Source organism: Telopea speciosissima, chromosome 7, assembly GCF_018873765.1.
Source record: "Telopea speciosissima isolate NSW1024214 ecotype Mountain lineage chromosome 7, Tspe_v1, whole genome shotgun sequence".
NCBI lineage: Eukaryota > Viridiplantae > Streptophyta > Magnoliopsida > Proteales > Proteaceae > Telopea > Telopea speciosissima.
The window spans coordinates 64,948,552-64,968,226 of NC_057922.1; the positions used below are offsets into that span (position 1 = coordinate 64,948,552).

The 19,675-nt window shown below is 36.8% G+C and overlaps 1 protein-coding gene across 2 annotated transcripts in view; it reads left to right on the forward strand.

Annotated features, from left to right (window-relative positions):
* The window catches only part of LOC122667773 (myosin-15), a 71,759-nt gene that overhangs the window by 46,990 nt on the left and 5,094 nt on the right, over positions 1-19,675 (forward strand). Inside the window, exons 13-28 of one of the 2 annotated variants that reach the window (XM_043864198.1) lie at positions 231-268; positions 375-501; positions 592-765; positions 1,119-1,250; positions 3,806-3,915; positions 5,484-5,544; positions 5,723-5,900; positions 8,690-8,895; positions 9,445-9,564; positions 15,108-15,206; positions 16,497-16,718; positions 18,322-18,461; positions 18,696-18,807; positions 19,005-19,052; positions 19,144-19,233; positions 19,423-19,593. In XM_043864198.1, coding sequence (XP_043720133.1) covers positions 231-268; positions 375-501; positions 592-765; positions 1,119-1,250; positions 3,806-3,915; positions 5,484-5,544; positions 5,723-5,900; positions 8,690-8,895; positions 9,445-9,564; positions 15,108-15,206; positions 16,497-16,718; positions 18,322-18,461; positions 18,696-18,807; positions 19,005-19,052; positions 19,144-19,233; positions 19,423-19,593 — 2,028 coding nt within the window. Of the gene's footprint in view, positions 1-230; positions 269-374; positions 502-591; positions 766-1,118; positions 1,251-3,805; positions 3,916-5,483; positions 5,545-5,722; positions 5,901-8,689; positions 8,896-9,444; positions 9,565-15,107; positions 15,207-16,496; positions 16,719-18,321; positions 18,462-18,695; positions 18,808-19,001; positions 19,053-19,143; positions 19,234-19,422; positions 19,594-19,675 lie in introns of both variants that reach the window. The other variant, XM_043864197.1, reaches the window with a different exon arrangement.

Here is a 19,675-nt window from a genome sequence, read left to right on the forward strand (position 1 = left end):
ATTGTGATGATTATGAAAGCAAACAGTACTTGTTATTAACGGAGATTGGTGTTGATGATGCACTACGTGCTTGAGATATTAAATATTATTCTTCTTGTTTTTGGCTTTCCTCTTCACATGGGAAGCTTTGTTAGTGCCATTCCTTTGAAGCAGGTGTATATTGTGGTTTTTTATTTTCCTTGTAAACCAATTATTCTGTGGACTAATGCTGCCTTATATTTTATTTGCAGAGACCTATTGGAATAATTGCACTCTTGGATGAGGCTTGGTAATCTTTTTTTCTAAAAAGTTTTCCATAAAAAATTTAGTGTGTGTGTGTTCTGGAATCATTTATTTCAAGGTGTTCATATCCTTACCATTTTTTATCTATGCAGCATGTTTCCAAAATCAACCCATGAAACATTTTCGACAAAGCTTTTTCAGAGCCTCCGTACGCATCCTCGATTGGAAAATGCGAAATTTTCAGAGACGGATTTTACCATTTCGCACTATGCTGGCAAGGCATGTCTTATAACTTAATCTTGCAATCTGGATTCTGTTTGATCTGATAAAAACTATTTTGTTCTAATTTGTGATATATTTTTTTTGTAGGTTAATTATCAAACGAATTCTTTCCTAGATAAAAACAGAGATTATGTTGTGGTAGAACACTGCAATCTATTGTCTTCCTCTCAATGCTCCTTTGTTGCTGGCCTTTTCCCTCCTCCTCCGGAGGAATCTTCAAGATCATCATATAAGTTTTCATCTGTGGCCTCTAGATTTAAGGTAATTACAGGGAGGAAAAAGTAGTGTCTTCTATTCCCATATAAGTATTAAATTCGCATTAGTAATTTTTTGCCACTTGCCAATGGATTGCATGAGATGGTGTGGGTGCATCTTTTTCTGCTCCAAGTGTAGTCCCAAGGACAGTGTCTAGGTGAATTAGGGGTATTTGATCAGCGTTGTTCTTTGTTTCTTCTTGGAAATAAATAGCATCAATAATTTTTTTTCTCAATAGGTAATTGGCATTAGTAATTTTTGCCCTATGTTTTTGTGCTATTAGAAGTTATGCTTTCTTCTCTTGGTTAAGCGTATGCTTATCCTAGTAACCTGGTATGTGATTCTAATTTTGTTTGTAGCAACAACTTCAAGCGCTTATGGAAACCCTCAACTCAACAGAGCCTCATTACATTCGCTGTGTAAAGCCGAACTCGGTGAACCGACCTCATAAATTTGAGAATCAGAGCATATTACATCAGTTACGGTGTGGGGTCAGTACCTTCAGACTTCTACTTGTATATCTTGAGAACATTCATGGTTTCTTTACGTTCATGAATATTTCGAAGAAAATGTTTAAACTAAGATGAATAACTTATCTACCTTTTCAGAGGGTGATACAATCTTGGGTTCCAAAAACCTGGTTTGGATTGTTTATGGGCCCACTCAGACAATTAAAATTCAAATACAAGAAAGCGGTGGGAATTCTGTAAATAATTCGATGTTTCAAAGGAGATGGCACTTTGGTAATTAACAGATTCTTAAAGGGGGAAATCTGATAGATAAATATAATAAGGATGTAAGAGGAATAACAAATTAATAAGGGAGGGTAACTTGGAACACAATTGAATTAAGGACTGAAGGGACTATGGTAAACCAAATATAATAAAGGTTGGAAGACCAACCGAGAGGTTGTATTCAACCTTAGAATATCTAATCACTGGTGGGAGGGAGTTATGACTTCAACCATGGAAATCCCCAAGCAGGAGATTCAATAAAACCGAGGATTAGGGGCCTTGAATCGCATCTTAGGCTTGCTAAAGCCAGGTACTAGCACTCTGATCTTTACCCTTTGAACAGTATCAAATCTGAAACTCTTGTTAACAGGAAAGAAACTCATGTATAGTTACAGAACTTACTCTTACCAAAGAAGGGTTTAAGGGTTGCTGTTACAGGGTTTGAATCACCTCAAGGGATGGGATATTACACCTAAGATCTGTGGAGGGAAAAGGGAAGAAGTAGAGACAAGAAGAGATGAGAGAGAGGAAAAGGGGGGAAGGGGAAGAAGCTCACACAACACTGGCCATACAGGCACCCACAAAACAACTATTCATTTCATTCAATTTGTCCATTAACAGTGGTTACATGATATAAATGAAGAAAAATCAAGAGACTCCTTTTCTAACTCTAAATCTGAAACTTAATGAAACTGTACCACTATCTACCCTATTCAATGTAAAGCAACAACTACAATATAAATTTAAATAAATAAAGAGATTACTAATATCTTACTAGCGAAGGTCGTGCTTGGCGCGTTGGTCAAGTGCTCACTTGTTGAATGCTTGGTCACGGGTTCAAGTCCTGGAAACAACCTCTCTAGAAACAGGGGTAAGGCTGCATACATTTGAGTATTTGACCCTTCCCAGACCCTGCTAAATGCAGGAGCCTTGTGCACTGGATACAGCCTTTTTTATTTTTTACTAATATCTTACTAGCCTCCAAAAACAAATTGGACCTGTTTCATCTCCATCTGGATTCCCAAATGGGTTCGGGCCTATCCACGGAAGCCTTTCTACATCAGAGGGCCTTTGCTAGTATTCTTTATCACTTAAAAATGCTTTGGGTTCATAACTTGTACATTCCAGAAATTGACTTAGGCTCACTTGGTAACATTTTTTGTTTTAAAACAGCGACTAGCCTGTTGTGGTTTTCTTGTCTGTTTAAAACATGAATACATTTGGTAATTAGAAGTTATTTTTATATAAAAAAACTGTGCTTGGTACCATGAAATTCTGAAGGAAAAGGAAGTTCTTTGTACGCGAGGATTAAAATATGTGATGATAACATTCGAAGATACTGCAATGTTGGCTGAATCCAAAATAAATGGATCCAACGGACATAATCATATAAAGCCAACATAATTTTAGTAACTGAATGAAGTCAATCCTGTTGATATATAATGCTATAAAATACCAAGGGTGTTTCTGTTCATAAATGTTCAGGGCAGGTTCATACTCTTTAGTACAGATTATCTTTTTGGGTGGGTGGCTACAATGATTTAAAAATATTTGAAGTGACATGCACTTGCACCCACCAACCATCCACCCAGTCTTGTTCATGCCATAGTTGTCAAGGCGTCGCCTTGGCGTCTAGGTGGCTTGGTCGACTTGGGCGCCTTAGTCGCCTAATTGGTGTCACCTTGATTTTGGACCCTCTCCAACGCCTTGGGTCGTCTAAACGCTGTGCCAGCTATGGTTCATGCACAACCCCCCACCTTATCTCTTTGACTTGTCTTCACTTAAACCTACAAGGTTAGCTTGCTTCATCTTTTAGGTGTCCATGGTGGATTTTGAAGTTAGTAGGTAGGTGGTTGTCTACTTGATGATGGATGATACTTTTCATTTATGGTATATCTTGTCGCTTGTACTCTCTATTGTACTCTTGCTTTCTTTTTATCTGTTGTTAACGCTGATTTCGTCTCTCATAAATGATGATATTTATTTTAAGGAATAACTTCTTGTCACCAACGTGGTGAACTAAGAACTTGTAACCTTATTTTAACTGCCCCTTGTTTTATTCCCAAAAGTTATTTAATGCAGTATTTAATGCAGGGGTAAACAAGGGTTTTCAAAAAGTTGACAGTCATTTAATGCATTTTTTATGTGTAAAGACAGGATTTGCCCTCATTGAAAAAAAGTGTTTTATACTAAAAGGGCAAAAAAATTAAGGTTACAATCTTGTTGTAACCAACCTTTGTTACAACAACTTCTCCCTTCAGTTTATGTAGGATATATTTGTTTATTTAATTTAAATATGATTTTAATTACAGGGTGTTCTAGAGGCTGTTCGAATAAGCCTTGCTGGTTACCCCACTCGAAGGACTTACTCAGAGTTTCTTGATCGTTTTGGGATTCTAGCTCCAGAACTTATGGATGGAAGGTGTTATAGCTATTCTATTTCTGTTTCTTGTTTTTAGTGTCCTTCTGAATGATATTTTCGGGTCTGATCTATTTTGTCTGTGTTTCTCATCATAGGCATGCTGATGTGTATATTTTTTGGAAGTTTCGCATGTATAGTTACTTTTGGGTTTCATACTTTATTTATTTTTCAATTATTGGAAACAACACCTGGAATTTCATTAAATATAAATGTGTTAAAAAAGGTACAAGAGTTTGTGTTCATTTGTCTTGAAAGCCGAAGAAAGAGATTTGTAACAATACCAAGAATATGAAACCAGTCTATGCATGTGTTAGAGAGGATAAGAAGATGTGAAGAGAAGAGAGAAGAAAGAGGAGAGAAAAAAAGGAGAAAACAGAGTAGCCCAAGTGAGAATTCCCAAACAGTGACTCTCCACCACTTGTTATAAAGCATTAAAAGTATATTTACAAAAAAGGACAGACTTCTGTTATATAATTAAACACAAGTCCATCAATAATAAATGAAAGAGTAAAACACCCAGTAACCTGTGGTTCCCATTATTAACACTCCCCCAGTCCTCCTCAAGCTGGAGCACAGATGTCACCCATGCCCAACTTGAAACACCCTTGAAGGAAAACATTCCGAAACCAGGCCTTAGTAAACATATGACCAAGCTGACCCACAAATCTGACAAATGGTGTAAAAATCAATTTCGTTATCACAACATCTTGTACAAAATAATAATCGACTTCAATATAATGTAGTCCTAGATTGGTAGAAGACCAACTAGGAGCCAGTAAACCAGGATCTGTTATGAACAGGTAAATCGGCCTGGTCAAAAATAGGTTTTTGGCAAAATTTGGGGCTAGGGTTTGGATCGATTATTCCTTGAGTAGGGAGTGAAATTCGATTCAGGTATGTGTTTCTGATGGTTAGTCTGTTAAGAATTTGGGTAATGGGATGATCTCTAGAAATAGGTGGGATGTTCTAGTTTGAATGGGGTAATGGGAAAACAGCTTGGTTCGAGTATTCCAATTGGGCAGGAGAATACTCGATCCAATTATGTGAAGGTGTTGTTAGCTGAATGGTTTGTTAAGAATTTATACTGGTTACTCTGGTAACCTACCACACCCTTCGTGTTCCATACCTGCAAATGTTTTTTGAATTGTTCTAATCTTACGTGTCAAATAATTATTGTTGCATTTGTAGGTCAACAACATGTTCTGATTTGGACTCCTACAACAAAAAAAGAAAAAAAAATCCTTCCTTTGTTATTCTTCACAATTTGTTGCATAGGTTTTTTTTTGCAGATCTTCTTTTAGATTTATATTGGGTAATGCATTGGTGGTGTACTATCGTTGGGAGTAGTTCCATTAATTTAGGGAAGGAATATGGGTCTTCTGTTAGTGCATGTTGATTTCGCATGGGATATTGCAATACTCTGTGGACTGCACATAGAACTTAAGTTTCTTCGGTTGTATGTGTTCTGTCTGGGGATTAATGTTTTCTCATTTCATGTTTGCTGGTCCTTAATTCTTTTCTCTTTTCTGATTAGTTGCTTTAACTCCTTTTTTACTTCTGACTTGCAGTTATGATGAAAAGACTTTGACAGAGCGCATTCTTGTAAAGTTAAAACTTGAAAACTTCCAAGTATGTATTCAAATAATTTTTTCTCAAATTGTCCTTGTTAAACATGATAGGTTTTCTCCAGATCAATTTTAATAATTTTGTTTTAGATGTCAGCTTCATTAGGCTTTACAAAATGGTTTTTATGGGTGAGTGTTTCAGTTACATATTCTTTCTCTGAGGAAAATGTTTCTCTTTACAGTTGGGTAAGAGCAAAGTTTTCCTTAGGGCTGGTCAGATTGCAGTCTTAGATTCTCAAAGGGCTGAAGTTCTTGATAATGCGGCAAGGCTTATTCAGGGTCGGTTGCGGACATTTATTGCTCGCAGGAATTTTGTTTTGGTTCGTGCAGCTGCAATCATTCTTCAATCGTACTGCAGAGGTTTGTCATTCACTTTATTTTTAATTGCTCATTGTCATGAAGCTTTTTTGGCGACTTCTACATATTCATATTGCATAGATTAGTAGCATTTACAGTCGTACCACCATGAATAGCCTTTCTGTTGGAACAATTCTAGCAACACTTATATTTCTTCCATTGAATTTGCTTTTCGTATTAATATTTCACTCATGGATATTGCTTCATAGTTCTGCATCATATTTGCTTAGTATTTCTGACCATATTGGTTCAAGTGGAAAGTACACTCAGCCTTATCCCAACTTGATGGGGTCGACGACATGGATCCAAACAAAATGAATTAGGGAAAAAGACAAAAGAAGGATGAAAGAGGAAAATGACAAATGAAAGATGAAAGATAAAGAAGAATGGAAGCTGATGGATGAAAGTAAGAGGAAAGAGGCACAACCCAGTAAGACAGGAAAATCAGCTAAATGGGATGCTACATGGATCCTTGCCCTCCAAAAGGTTCTATTCGAGGTCATATTTGGTACAAGACCTAGACTATGCATGCCCTTCACAATTTCTCCTACAACCATTTTAGGCCTGCCCCTAGCTCTTTTAGCTCCTTCAATCAGGATCATATAACTCCTCCTTACTGGAGCATCCTTAGGCCTCCGTTGAACATTACCATACCACCTCAAATGACTCTCACGGAGCTTGTCATTGATCGGGGCAACTCCCATGTTGGCTCTAATACGTTCATTTCTTACTTTATACTTCCTAGTTTTTCCGCACATCCATTTCTTACTTCTTAACTGCCCAACATTTTGCTCCATACATCATAGCTGGACGCACAACAGTCCTATAGAACTTTCCTTTAAGTTTTAGAGGAATATGTCGGCCACACAATACTTTGGATGCACCTCTCCACTTCATCCATCCCACTTTAATTTTCTGAGAAATATCATCCTCTATGTCTCCTTCTTTATTTATGATTGACCCTAGATATCTAAAATAGTCACTTTGCGGTATCTCTCTATCCTCAATTCGCACCATGTCAGAATTCATCATAGTATGACTAAAATTACACATCATATAGTCTGTTTTCATTATACTAATCTTGAAGCCTCTTGTTTCCAAGGTTGATCTCCAAAGCTCTAACTTGACGTTAATCCCTGCTTTAGTCTCATCCACCAAAATGATATCATCGATGAAGAGCATACACCACGGGACTTTGTCTTGAATGCTCTTGGCTAGGTCGTCCATTATAAGCGCAATAAGATAAGGGCTTAAGGCTGATCGCTGATGTAACCCAATCGTAATTGGGAATTCCTTGTCCTGACCTCCCACAGATCTCACATTAGTCACCACACTCTCATACATATCTTTAATTACATCCACGTATTTACTCCACACCCCTCTCTTCACTAGAACATGCCAGATTAAATCTCTAGAAACTCGGTCATAGGCTTTTTCTAGGTCAATAAAGACATATGGAGATCTTTCTTGCTATCTCTATATCTTTCCATGAGCCTCCTCAATAAGTAGATAGCTTTTCGTGGATCTGTCTGCCATATAGCCAAATTGGTTTACCGAGATATGAGTGTCTCTTCTCAAACAGGCTTCAATAACCTTCTTTTAAAGTTTCATAGTGTGACTCGTTAGCTTTATGCATCTATAGTTATTGCAGCATTGGATATCACCTTTAGTTTTGTACACTGGGACTACAATGCTTCTCCTCCATTCATCTAACATCTTCCTTGTGCTCATAATCTTGTTAAACAGGCTGATTAACCAATATATCCCACAACTTCCTAGTGATTTCCATGCTTCTATTGGAATCTCATCTGGGCCTGGTGTCTTGCTTATTTTCATGGCTTCTTTAACTTCCGCCACACTAACCTTTCGTACATATCAATGTCGTGTGATGTCTTGTTGAAAAGTGTAATCGTCCGGGTCATATCTGTTCGACCTATCTCCATTTACTAGGTCACAAATATACTCATCCCTTCTCTTCACAAGGCTTCGTCTCTTACCAACACTCTTCCATCACCACCCTTGTTACACCTCACCTGGTCAAAATCTTTACACTTCCTTTCTCTCACGAAGAGAAATCTAAACCACGATAGATTCATTGTGTATTGCTACCTTAGTCCTCCCTCTTAATTTATAATATCAGATATGGACTCTTAGTAGGAAACCTACTAAGAGTTGATGTCTAATTACACTGAAGGAAAGAAATATAAACAAAAAAAACTCTTAAGACTCAATATAGACCACGACAGGGACCCCTATCGTGATCAACCACTAAACCCAATTGTAATAAAGTAGCGCAAGGGATTGGACAACCATACCCCTATAGTTTAGGCTTCAAATTTCTTGGTGTGGTGACCCCATTTTTTTATTTTGCATATGCATTATTGTTTGATTGGTGGGATGCTCTATTTTACCCTTAAAGGTGTGATTTGATCATTAATTGGCCCCTGGCCTTCTCACCTGACAGAGCTTGTGTGACTAATGGCAGGGGTGGCCACTGAAGATATAACTCTTGATTTATCTGTTTATAAATTTATTTTTTGGGATAAAGAATGCTAACCGATGGCATAGTGCGGCGTGTAATTGCGCTCAGACACAGACGCTCATGAAATGACCTGCGTACCCCCTCTGGAAAGGTGGAAAGGACCAGGGGTGCACCGGTCATTTCACGCGCAGCTGTGTCTGGGCGCAGGTACACGCCACGCTGCGTGACTGGTTAGCATTCCTTTTCCCTTAGTTTTTACTTGGCCTTTCTAGAATTTTTCAAATTTTGAAAGTTTCCTTGTATTTGCTAGGTTGCCTTGGTCAACATGTGTTTTCTGTTAAACGTGAAGCAGCAGCTGCTCTTTCAATACAAAAGAATGCTCGCAGGTGGCTATCCCGCTGTGCATATTTGAGACTTTATTCAGCTTCTGTTCTTTTGCAATCCAGCATCCGAGGTTCATTAACTCGTTGGAAGTTTCTTCACAAAAGGGAACATAGAGCTGCTTTATTTGTCCAGGTAATCTTGTTTAGGAATGAGTAAAGGTCCTTCTCCACTTCCGCATTTACTTTTCATATAGTTACCGGCCAATTTTTTGTCTATAGTTTCCTCTTTCCTCTCTGCAATCTTTTTCCGCCCAAACTTTGGTGGATTAAATCCTTCACCCTATTTTGGTGGATTATGCAAACTGATTAATGAAAGGTTGGTTTGAATAACGCCCACTGGGCCAATAAAAATTGTAATAAGACATTACTATATATCCATTGCTCTTACATGGTTGTTTATCCCTTTAGGCGTGAACCTGAGTCCTGTTGGAATTGTTAGGCTTATCTGTATATTTATCCGCATAAATGAAAGCTCCTCTTAAACACATGATGTGGTACTTGTGTATGATGTGGCATTTGACTTGGATATATCCAGTTATCCACTTGGAATTAGAAAGAGATGTGATCTTAGTTTCTCTTTTGACTTGAATATTCTTTTTTATTTTCTTAACTGGCATTGGGAGTTGTGGTTATCCGATTCTACCAATTCTAGTGTTTTAATGTTTTTTCAACTGGTACATAGGCCCAATGGAGGATGTGTAAGGCACGCTCTTCATTCCGATGTCATCAAAATTCTATTATAAAGGTGCAATGCCTCTGGAGGCAAAAACTGGCAAAAAGAGAGCTTCGGAGGCTAAAACTGGTAAGAAGGGAGTCAATGTTTCTATGCTAACCATTTAATTTAGATATTGCCTTTACTTCTCGTTAATGGCAGAAACCTGTTTTGTCATTTTTTTTTTAATCTCAAATAAATTGAAGAACTCAATTTGGTACATGATATGCATGGACTGCTCAGACTTTATAAATTAAAATAACAAGAAGAAAAGAAGTTTTGTTCCATGCTGTTAAATGGTTGGTCTTTTTCATCATCCATAGTTCCAATATTGTTGTAAATGAGGAATTTTGTTTATTTGCTCTTGGTAAAAGGTGGTTTTAGCTAGTTCTTCATTTGGTTTAGTTTTTTTGTCTGCAATTATGATGTGTGGAACAAAATCATCTAATTTTTTTTCAAGTGGAAGTTACAATCATAGTTGTTAAGGCATCGGTTAGGCGTCGCCTAGGCATCCAGGCGGATTTTTGGGGTCTAGGCGGCTGTCGCCTCAATGGTATTGAACGCCTTGGCCCTTATTTATGCCAAATATCATTAAGTAAATCCATTTACTGAAGATATTATTCATAAATAAGCTAATACGCCCTCTCTGATTCCAATAAAAGTAGTTTAAAAATCAAACCCCAAAAGGATAAAAAGTCAACCCCCAGTTCAAGAACTAAAACTGGATTTTCGACGGTAGGTAAAATTTTCAACTTTCTAATGCTGGGGTTTTTCTCAAATTTAAAAATTCCATAAATCTTAATATGGTAAAACATTGCTAAAAACCAAAAGAGCAGTAAAATATTCACTTGTTTGAAATCTAAAAAAAATAAATTTCATTTAGAGCGATTTTGACTCCATTTGCACACACTAAATATGGTTTGACCAAAACATAACTCCTTCAGTATAAATCAGGTTTAAACAATCTTGGATTTGTTGGAAAGCTAGTTTTGTACTCTACCTAATACAAATAGTCTCAGGTAAAAATAAAATCATTTGATCAGTCAAACTTCTTAGAGAACAACAACATTTCTCAGAATTGAGAGCAAATTTTTTTTGTTGGGGTGAATAAAAATTCATTAATAAAGAGAGAAAACCAGAAGTCCCTAGAATTCAGTGGGAGAAAAGAAAAGAAGAGAACATCCTATAATACATGGGGCTTACCTACCCCCTAGGGGGAAGGGGAGAGAAGAGAAGAAGGGAGACCTCAGGAAGCAACGAGAGCAGTTTTATTACTTATAGATAAGATCATATTTTCTAAGCATAGTATAAACCAAATGTGAGATTTGGTATACCGTGACAATGACCAATTCCAAGAACAGTATAAACCAATTGTATGTTTTGATTGTTTCAAACTTCCAATAGTTTGCTTCTTCAGTACTGTTGTCTTCTTGTTCTATGTTGATTTTTTATGATATAAGGTATATATTGTAATATACTAAATAATGTTAGAAAAGATGGGAAATAATAAATAACACTTGGGCGCCTTGCCACCTTGACAACTATGGTTACAAAAACCACCCCTATAGTTCCATAAGTTATGCTGGTATTGCCATTTAGTTTTGCATTTACAGTCCTCTTGTTTGTAGGAAACTTAACATCTTATTCCTCCTATCATAGTTGAGTGTTGATCAACAATGCCTAAGAAAGCAAGATTGTTTTAAAAAAATTCCAAGATATCCTTATCTAATTGGAATGCATTTGAGTGGAAAAATACCCTTCCTCATTACATTTAACCCAAATACCCATTTTTAATGCTTTTCTCTCTATCCCGCCCGTCTTATAAACTTATTTATCCAGATCAAGCTTCTAAATCTCGGTTTTGACCGGCCAGAAACCGAGATTTGGTCGAAACCTGGGATTTTTTCCCAGCCAACTCGAGTTGGTGGTTTCGAGGTCCAAAAATGCTTTTTTTCTCTGGTTTTTTCTTTATAGCCTATTTTTTGACATTCTAAACACAATGCATGAACTATTTTCACAAAAAAAAATTAAAAACAATCAAAATGGTACTTGTGGTTATTGACACAAGTTCACTAGTGTATGAACAGTGTACAAAGAATCATAGTTGTCAGGTGCTTTGGTCGACTTGGGCACCTTGGTCGCCTAGTTGGTGTCGCCTTGATTTTGGACCCTCTCCAGTGCCTTTGGTCACCTAGACGCCATGACAACTATGGTCAAGGGCGACGCTTATTTATGCTAAATATCATTTAAGTAATTGTTTTTATATTTGAAAAATTACACGTACACTCCCTGTACTTTGCATAAAATAGGAATAGATCCAAAGTTTCGAAAAACTGGCTTGTACACCCCCTCAATTTAATAAAAAACACAAAGTTAACGGTCCGTTAGGAACTCGGTGTTAAGTGATTATAACTTGGACTTGAAATGACTCTTATACGCTTTCTAACACTTCTAACAAACCAATGACCATCTATTCTTCTCCTTCTAAATTCTTCGGTGCCCCCATGGATGAACTCCAGTTATGAACTGCCTTCTCCACCAGGAAACTTGAATCAATCATTTTTTTCTCCTGCCCAACAATCCCATCATCCGAAACCACCATCTTCACCGATTACAGAAAGGTTCAAACCCCTTTTGTCTCCCATTTTCACTCTCTTTCTCCCTCACTACCCATTCTCAAATAGCCAATCGTCATTTCCGTTCTTTTAAATCCTAACCCATTACCTAATTCTTCTCTGGATCAAACCCTTTTTTATTTTATTTTTTTATCCCACTGTCATCTAAGAACTCCAATTATTTTATCAATCGATACATAGAGGGTTTCTGAGGTTTCCACATCACATATCGGTCTCGAATCTCGTTCTGCTTCACTCGAACATCACCGGCGATTAGGAGTTATGAATCCAAGATCTTCAAATATTATAGTTGGAGTTTGAGACGATCATTGCAGCTCTCCTTCTCTGATTACCTTTACCAAGAGTTACGGTTCTCTCCGATCAACATAGCCACTGCAACCTCTGGCGATTTCCCCCTTCCCCCTTTCTAAGCATCTTCTTCTGATCCCCTTGCTTCTCTCTGTTGCTAACTTGTGGAGCTGGGCGGGGATTCAAAGGCTAAGGTGCCATTGCTGTGCTTGGATCTGAGATCAACAAGTGGGTGGGAAAATCCATTGCTGCAACTTCATTCCATCGCTACTGCTACTGTGTCTCTCATGGCAGCTCATGCTATTTTTCTTTCTCTTTCATTTTAAGTATTACTTAAATGATATTTGGCATAATAAGTGTCTGTTCGGGTCAAAACCTGCGAAATATGGACTGTTTCAATCGAAACCTGGTCGAAACAGGTTAAAATAAGTCGAAACCAGGGATTTTTTGGAGTCGTTGGCCATCTCGTCTCCGTAGCTGGCGAAACCAAGATATCTAACAATTTTCGATCGAGATGTTTTTCCATGATCTAGATGGTCTTCTTTTTGGCCTCCAGTGGCATTGAGCAGAGGTTTGATTAAAGACAGGGTATGGGCTTCTCCTAGAAGATGGAGAGAACCTAATTTGGGATTAATAAACAAGAGTAGCGGGATCTCTATGCGGCTGCTTGGGGAGAAATCACGGAAGTGCAACCAAATTGGGTGGGGGTGGGAGCACGGTTCATGCTATTTGTGGGGGGGGGGGGGGGAAAGGGAGAATATGAGAGGTAACTCTGTGGGCCGTATTGAGTACCTTTTCCCATAAACTAAAATTTGTTTTACTTCTCAATGTTTTAGTTTTTTTCAGGTACGAAGTATTTCTGGTTTAAAAGGTCAAATAGTTTTTAAAAATTCCTTAAACACATTATTTGCCTCACAAGTTGGTAGATTTGCAAAGAACAGCAATTCTGATGCTGTTGCCTTTGCATGGTTGGACCGGAGCGACCCACTTTGGAGTCCCAAGCTGAGACAACCGGTCCAATCCGGTTTTTTGGTCTTGGGGGGGGGGTTTCTGGTAGTTGACATAAGATGTGATCTTAATTTTTTTTCCTTATTTGGGTGGGTAGATTACGTATGAGTTCTTTTGGTAGGTTCTTTATTTGAGACATTGCTTACTTTGTTTTGTTTCCATTTTTAGTAGGTTTCCATTAATATGCTTTACCTTTTCTTTATATTACTTATGTAATACGATCGAGAACAGAATTGAATGTAGTGAAAGAGTTTTTTTTTTTTTTTTTTTTTGAGTTTTTACTATGGTGTGAAGCTGTGCGTGACTGCAACCCCTTCTGCACATGTTCATCTTCCTTCTTTATTGCACAGTTTCTCTTCTCTACTCCCTTTCCTGTCTTTGTTTATTTTTCTGACCATTATTCCATCCTTTTCCTTTGAAATTCTGAACCTACCCTCATGTCACCCAGTTCCAGAAACGTTATTGAACCCTCACAATTGATTCATCTCTCCATCTTCTCTTCCTTTCTTCTTCATTCCTTGGGGTTAACATCATGGCCCTAGGGTGATCAAACACCTTGTTTCTCATTCTCCGACTCCTGTTATTTAGTGAGAAATCAAACTAGAAACATATTCACTTCGGGGTTTCTGCGAGCGGCTACTTCAATTGATTACTGTGGATTTACCTGCAGTTGAATCACTCTGAGTGTGTCAGATTTCAGAGAAGAGTGGGTTAGTAACTTATCTTTGAAGTTTCGAATCCATCAGAGATTGTTTGGCTGGGTTCGATTGCTTGAGACCTGGTCTGGGTATACCGCCTCCCCTCTTCCTTATCAAGAGGAAGAAGAAAGGTAGCTTGCTAATCATTTAACAGTGTCTAACTTTACAAATTTATATATAAACCCCAGCTTTCTGAACTTTTACTTTTAAGCTATCCCAACCTGATTCTATTACCAAAATTGCCTTCATCTTTATTTATAATTCCAGATTTGTCCAAACTACTGTTTTCTTATTCAAGAAAGGTCCTACCTGTTCTGAAATTTACAGATTGCCACTGGTTTTGTTTACTCTTCCTTAAAGTACTTTGAATTTCTGATTATTTACTACTTTGCCAGTATTTTGCTTGAGTGAGTTGATATTAGTTCGGGTAGGCCCATAAGTGATCCGAACCAGGTTTTTGGAACCCCAGATTGAACCAAATTCAGAAAGAGATCTTAGAGAATGAGGGGAAGCTTATGTTAAGTTTCAACTTAAAATGCTCCGATGCCACCCTATACTGTTGAGTTCAGTTTTGCTGGTTAACTACTTCTATTAGCTTTAGTGTTGCTTTTCTTCTCTCTCGTTATCAGAGGAAGTGTTATTTTGATATATTTGTATGGATTGTGAAATATTAAGTGTGGCTTTTGTAATTTTCCCCTTTTAACAGTAGGAAAATGAAGCTAGTGCTTTATGCTTAGTTGAGTATGCCTGACCATCTTGTTTTTATTTTTCTATATTGTCACTTTTTTTTGGGTTGGGGGGTGATTGGGTATATATTGTCGTTTTATTTCTTTTAAAGGGTAATGAGAAACTCTTTTTGACAGTGTTTCTAGATTCTTTTCACATTAATTCAATCTTTGGTTAGCCTGTTTGAAGTGTGAATTATGAATGCATCTATACACCATTGGTTTCTTTCGACAAAAATGTTTGATGCACCAAAAATTCATTTGGTCAATTTTTATAGGAGGCAAATGAAGCTGGTGCATTGCGCTTAGCAAAGAATAAGCTCGAGAAGCAATTGGAAGAGCTTACATGGCGATTGCATCTAGAAAAAAGATTACGGGTATAGTTTCATTTCGTGATGATTTTTTAGTAGTTTCATGGAAGATATAAAAATGTTTTAGGTTTGTGACATTGTGTTGTTTGAGGAAATGTCCCAGAAAACTAAGTTCTATGGGTATGCTTCCACATCTTACTCTTTTTTCCCTCCTTTTTCAGTATCCCTTTGACTTTCTAAATTATTGGTGGCCAGCTAAGTCGCTAACTGTTGGTTTGAAATTATGGTTAGCCTATACACATTGTCTATAATAGGTTATTTAATTAGTTCTTGAAAATTTGAGGTATTGCCCAGTTGCTATCATTTCTTTCCTCTGATGGAATTTAGAAGAAAAATCTGAAGAAAGATTGAGTGGTCAAGTAAACGAGATTTTTCTTGAGAAAGTGATGCATGGCAAATTTATTAGATCATCTGAATCAAGCTTAACATAAACATTGTTCTGTGCGATGAATAGATGCCAGGAAAGAGGCCTTGGCTTTGAATCCTGTTGGGTTAAACCAGTTTTCTTCCATATTACTTTCTACCAAAAAGGCAATCGATAAGATTTTATTAAGGTCTCAAACAGTTATTTAGGTGAATATCGTTCTGATGCTTTCTGGACATCAAATGTTGTTATACTTGTCTGAAGTTTCTATTTTCTGGGGGTATTTATGGTATATTGAGTTCAATTTCCACAGTTTTTATGTACTTTGTTCTTAACTCATTTTTCAGGTTTATTCTTTTGGAAAAGAGATTTATAAAAGCGTTGCAAGCAGTCTACTGATTTGAAAAAGTAAAATAAAATAAATAATTTTGAACTCTCTTTTGGGTAGACATGAGAAAACTTGTCACCAATCAGGTGATGGAGGATATCATGGAGTTGAGTGCACCTGGGAAAACCATTTCGATAGAAAAACGTGTGAAGGATGCCGCTGATATCTTGGCGGATCTTCGCACCAATTCTCGAAACAGCGGTTTCTTCCAAGAAATCCGGAAGAGGATTTGATTGCAATATTTTTTCCCGATATGCCACTCCGCGAGCAAGGAGCGAATGAACATCAATCTTCATATGTTGCTTTTTAAAGTCTTCTGAAAACTTCTGTTTAGTCAAAGTACTTATCTAGGCCTTCTTGCATCTGCTTAGCTGCAATTTCTTTTCTCCATTATGTCAAACCAAGTGAAGGCTATGTGATTTTATGGTTCTTAAAATTTTTTCCCCTTTTTTTGTTTGTCTTTTCATGTTTTACTTTTGTACCAGTAGATTAGTGCTTTGTAAATATGTATAAGTTGCCTATGATTAAACTTTCTGGAGTTTAGGTATCTAGTGAAGAGGCCAAGTTAACAGAACTTTCAAAGCTTCAAAAAACATTGGAATCATTGAATTTGGAGTTGGATGCAGCAAAGTCGGTTACCACTAATGAGTGCAACGAGAATGCATTGCTTCGAAATCAGCTGGAATTATCAAGACAAGAGAAATCAGCTTTGGAGAGCAGACTTGTTGGAATGGAAGAGCTGAGCATGGAGAATGCGGTTTTGAAGGTCTGAATTGTGTCAAGCTTGCTTGTTCTTGATAAATGCAATATCCTTTATTTATTTATTTTTTTCAATGTATATTTTTTGTTAATATATTCATTTGAATATAAGATTTTTCTGGCAAGTTGTGCTATTGATATTGTTAGAAAAATATGCTGGCTCTTGTTCTTGCCAAATTTAATTTTAAAATTCAATGTTATTTGGAATGTGCTAAGACAAGTGAATATCGCATTTATGACGTAAAACCTTTTTCACTTCCCTATTCAATGGCATTTTCTAGTGTTGTGGGATTAATTTGGTCCCTCTAATGATATTTGGATATAGAGCTGATTGGAGAAAGAAGATCCATGTAGCCAAACCCATTTAGTTGGGATAAGGCTGAGTTAAGTTGATTGGTAATGATATTGGGATAGAGCCAACATACATTGAATTGATTTAGGTACTTAAAAATACCACAGGTTTAAAGTTAGCAGGGTTAGATTTTATAGACACATCCTTGACTATTTTTTTGGTTGTTTTTTTGGAGTGAAATCCCCTATGCCCTGTTTTCGTGAATCAATAAAATCTTCACATGAGGTTCATGGATGGAAAACTAAAACAAGTGATGTAAGATATTGGACAAACTAGTTGACCAGTTGTTCCAAGTTAATTATATTTTAAAAAAGTTTGTAGTAATTTCAAATGCATAATTGGTGGTTTTATCCCTTTGCCTCACAAACTTTTTGGATTTGGGTGATCCAAATTTATAATATGATCTTCCACATGGAAGAAACCTGTTTTTGTGGGAGTATCCATAACAGTTTACACTATATAAGTTCAAAAAATCTTTAGCTTTTGTCTTTCTTAAGCTTTATTTCTGCCTCCTTAAAAGGGAAAGGATGTTTTGTCTACGTAAATTTTTTTTGTGACATGTCTCAACAATTTGTTGAACGAGTATATCCAAACATAACTTCACTCTTTTTTTAACCAAATGGAATTTATCTATGTATGAAATGGAACATAAAATGTTCATCCATTTAAGTGTCCCTAATGCAGCAGATTCTTTGATTTCTTATTAAATACAGCGCTGTGCCAACTACTAAAGCGAGGTGATGGATATTTTCTCAGACATTTTATTGCACTCTAGTTACTGCTTTAGCCGGTTGCACAAAATATTGGTGGTAGAAGTAAATGGAAATATGAAACTTCATTGAATGTAACAATTTAGTGAAGATATTTGGAATACTGAGACACTATAAGAAGTGTTGAAGCAAGTGAGTCCTCTTTGTCTGTATCCTCAATATACTTGGTTCATTTAGGGGTTACACCCTTATATTTCTGTCTCATTATTATGTTTGTATCTAAGTCCAGGTTATTGTCTGACAAGTTTTGATCATCCTGTTGTACCTTTTTTGCTATAATGTAAGAAATCTGTCCTTAATGAATTTCAACAAGTAGTTGACTATAAAGAAAACAATTTAACCAGTGGTTTTGATTGCACCTTCTTGATGCAAATCATCCTTCTGTGTCACTCCACCAAGAAACATCTTCACAAGAGGTCCCTGATGTTTTTTGCATGCTTTCTAGAATTACGTTCACTTTCTTATTTGGTTCTATGCTTTTTGTGTAGAGTTCACTGGAATCCTTGGAAAAGACGAATGCAGAGATGGAGATGGAGCTTGCCAAAGCTCGAAAAGATAGTATCGGTACCATGGAAAAACTGCGGGAGGTTGAAGAGAAGTATTATCAGCTCCAGCAGAATTTGCAAAGGTGTTTTGTCATTAAGATAAATATATATCCACCTACCAATGGTTACTTGGTTCTATGTTTTTTTTTTTCCTTGCTGTTATCTTGGCTTTACCTATTTGTTGATTTTTACCGAGTTTTCTGTTGCTTTTTTGAGTATATTGTTCCTTTTGTCACTGTTTTTTGGTACTTTTATTTCACTGTTTTCCTTCTTACCCTAATAATTATTCTAATGCATGTTCTTTCTGTAAAAACCAGTTTGGAGGAGAAGCTCTCAACTTTTGAGGAGGAGAATAAAGTTCTAAGACAAAAGGCATTAAGCACAACTCCTATGAGCAACCTTCCTGGGTTTGCCAAGCAATTCTCAGAGGTAACATAATGAACAAAATAAGTTGTTGTCAAAGTTTTTTAAATACATGTGTGTCAAGTTAGAGTGCTTTTGGAGCATTTTATTTTTATTTTTTTAAATAATCCAATGCAATTTATTTTGGTAATTTGTTCCCTTTGTGAAGAACTATGATATATTATGAAAGAATCAAAATCATTATGTTTTTGATGAATCAGAAGTACTCTGGAGCACTTATGCTTCCCATCACGGGCCGAAATTCTATATATGTAAGACACTTCTCTTTTATGTCAGTCATTGTGTTGAATATTGGTGATCACATACTGTCATTTCTTATGTGTGTACTACCTCTTGATGCAGGAGTCACCTACCCCTACGAAACTTATGCCTCCTATTCCACACAGCCTCTCAGAATCACGTCGATTGAAAATGACTGCTGACAAGCATCAGGTTTCAGTTGTTGATTTTAAACAAGATGTCTAATTCCAGTGTCTTTCACTCTGTCAATTGTAAAGGTGTTCATAGACAGAACATGAAGGAATTTTTGTCTGAAGCAATTACATTCTTCTTGCTTTCCCTGCATCTTTATGCTCTTTAGTTTTGGTTTTCTTGGACCTGAGGAATGAGATTGTTGTATAGGAGGATCATGACTTTCTATTAAGGTGTATTAAAGAAGATTTGGGATTTAAGGATGGTAAACCAGTCGCAGCTTGCATCATATATAAATGTCTCCTTCAATCGCGTGCATTTGAGTCTGAGAGGACAGCGATTTTCGACCATATAATTGAGGGAATCAATGAAGCTCTCAAGGTTTCATTCTTGTTTCATAGCCTCATTCAATTTTGTTTAGTGTTGTTTTTGTTCTAATCAGAATGATGATGATTTGCTTTAC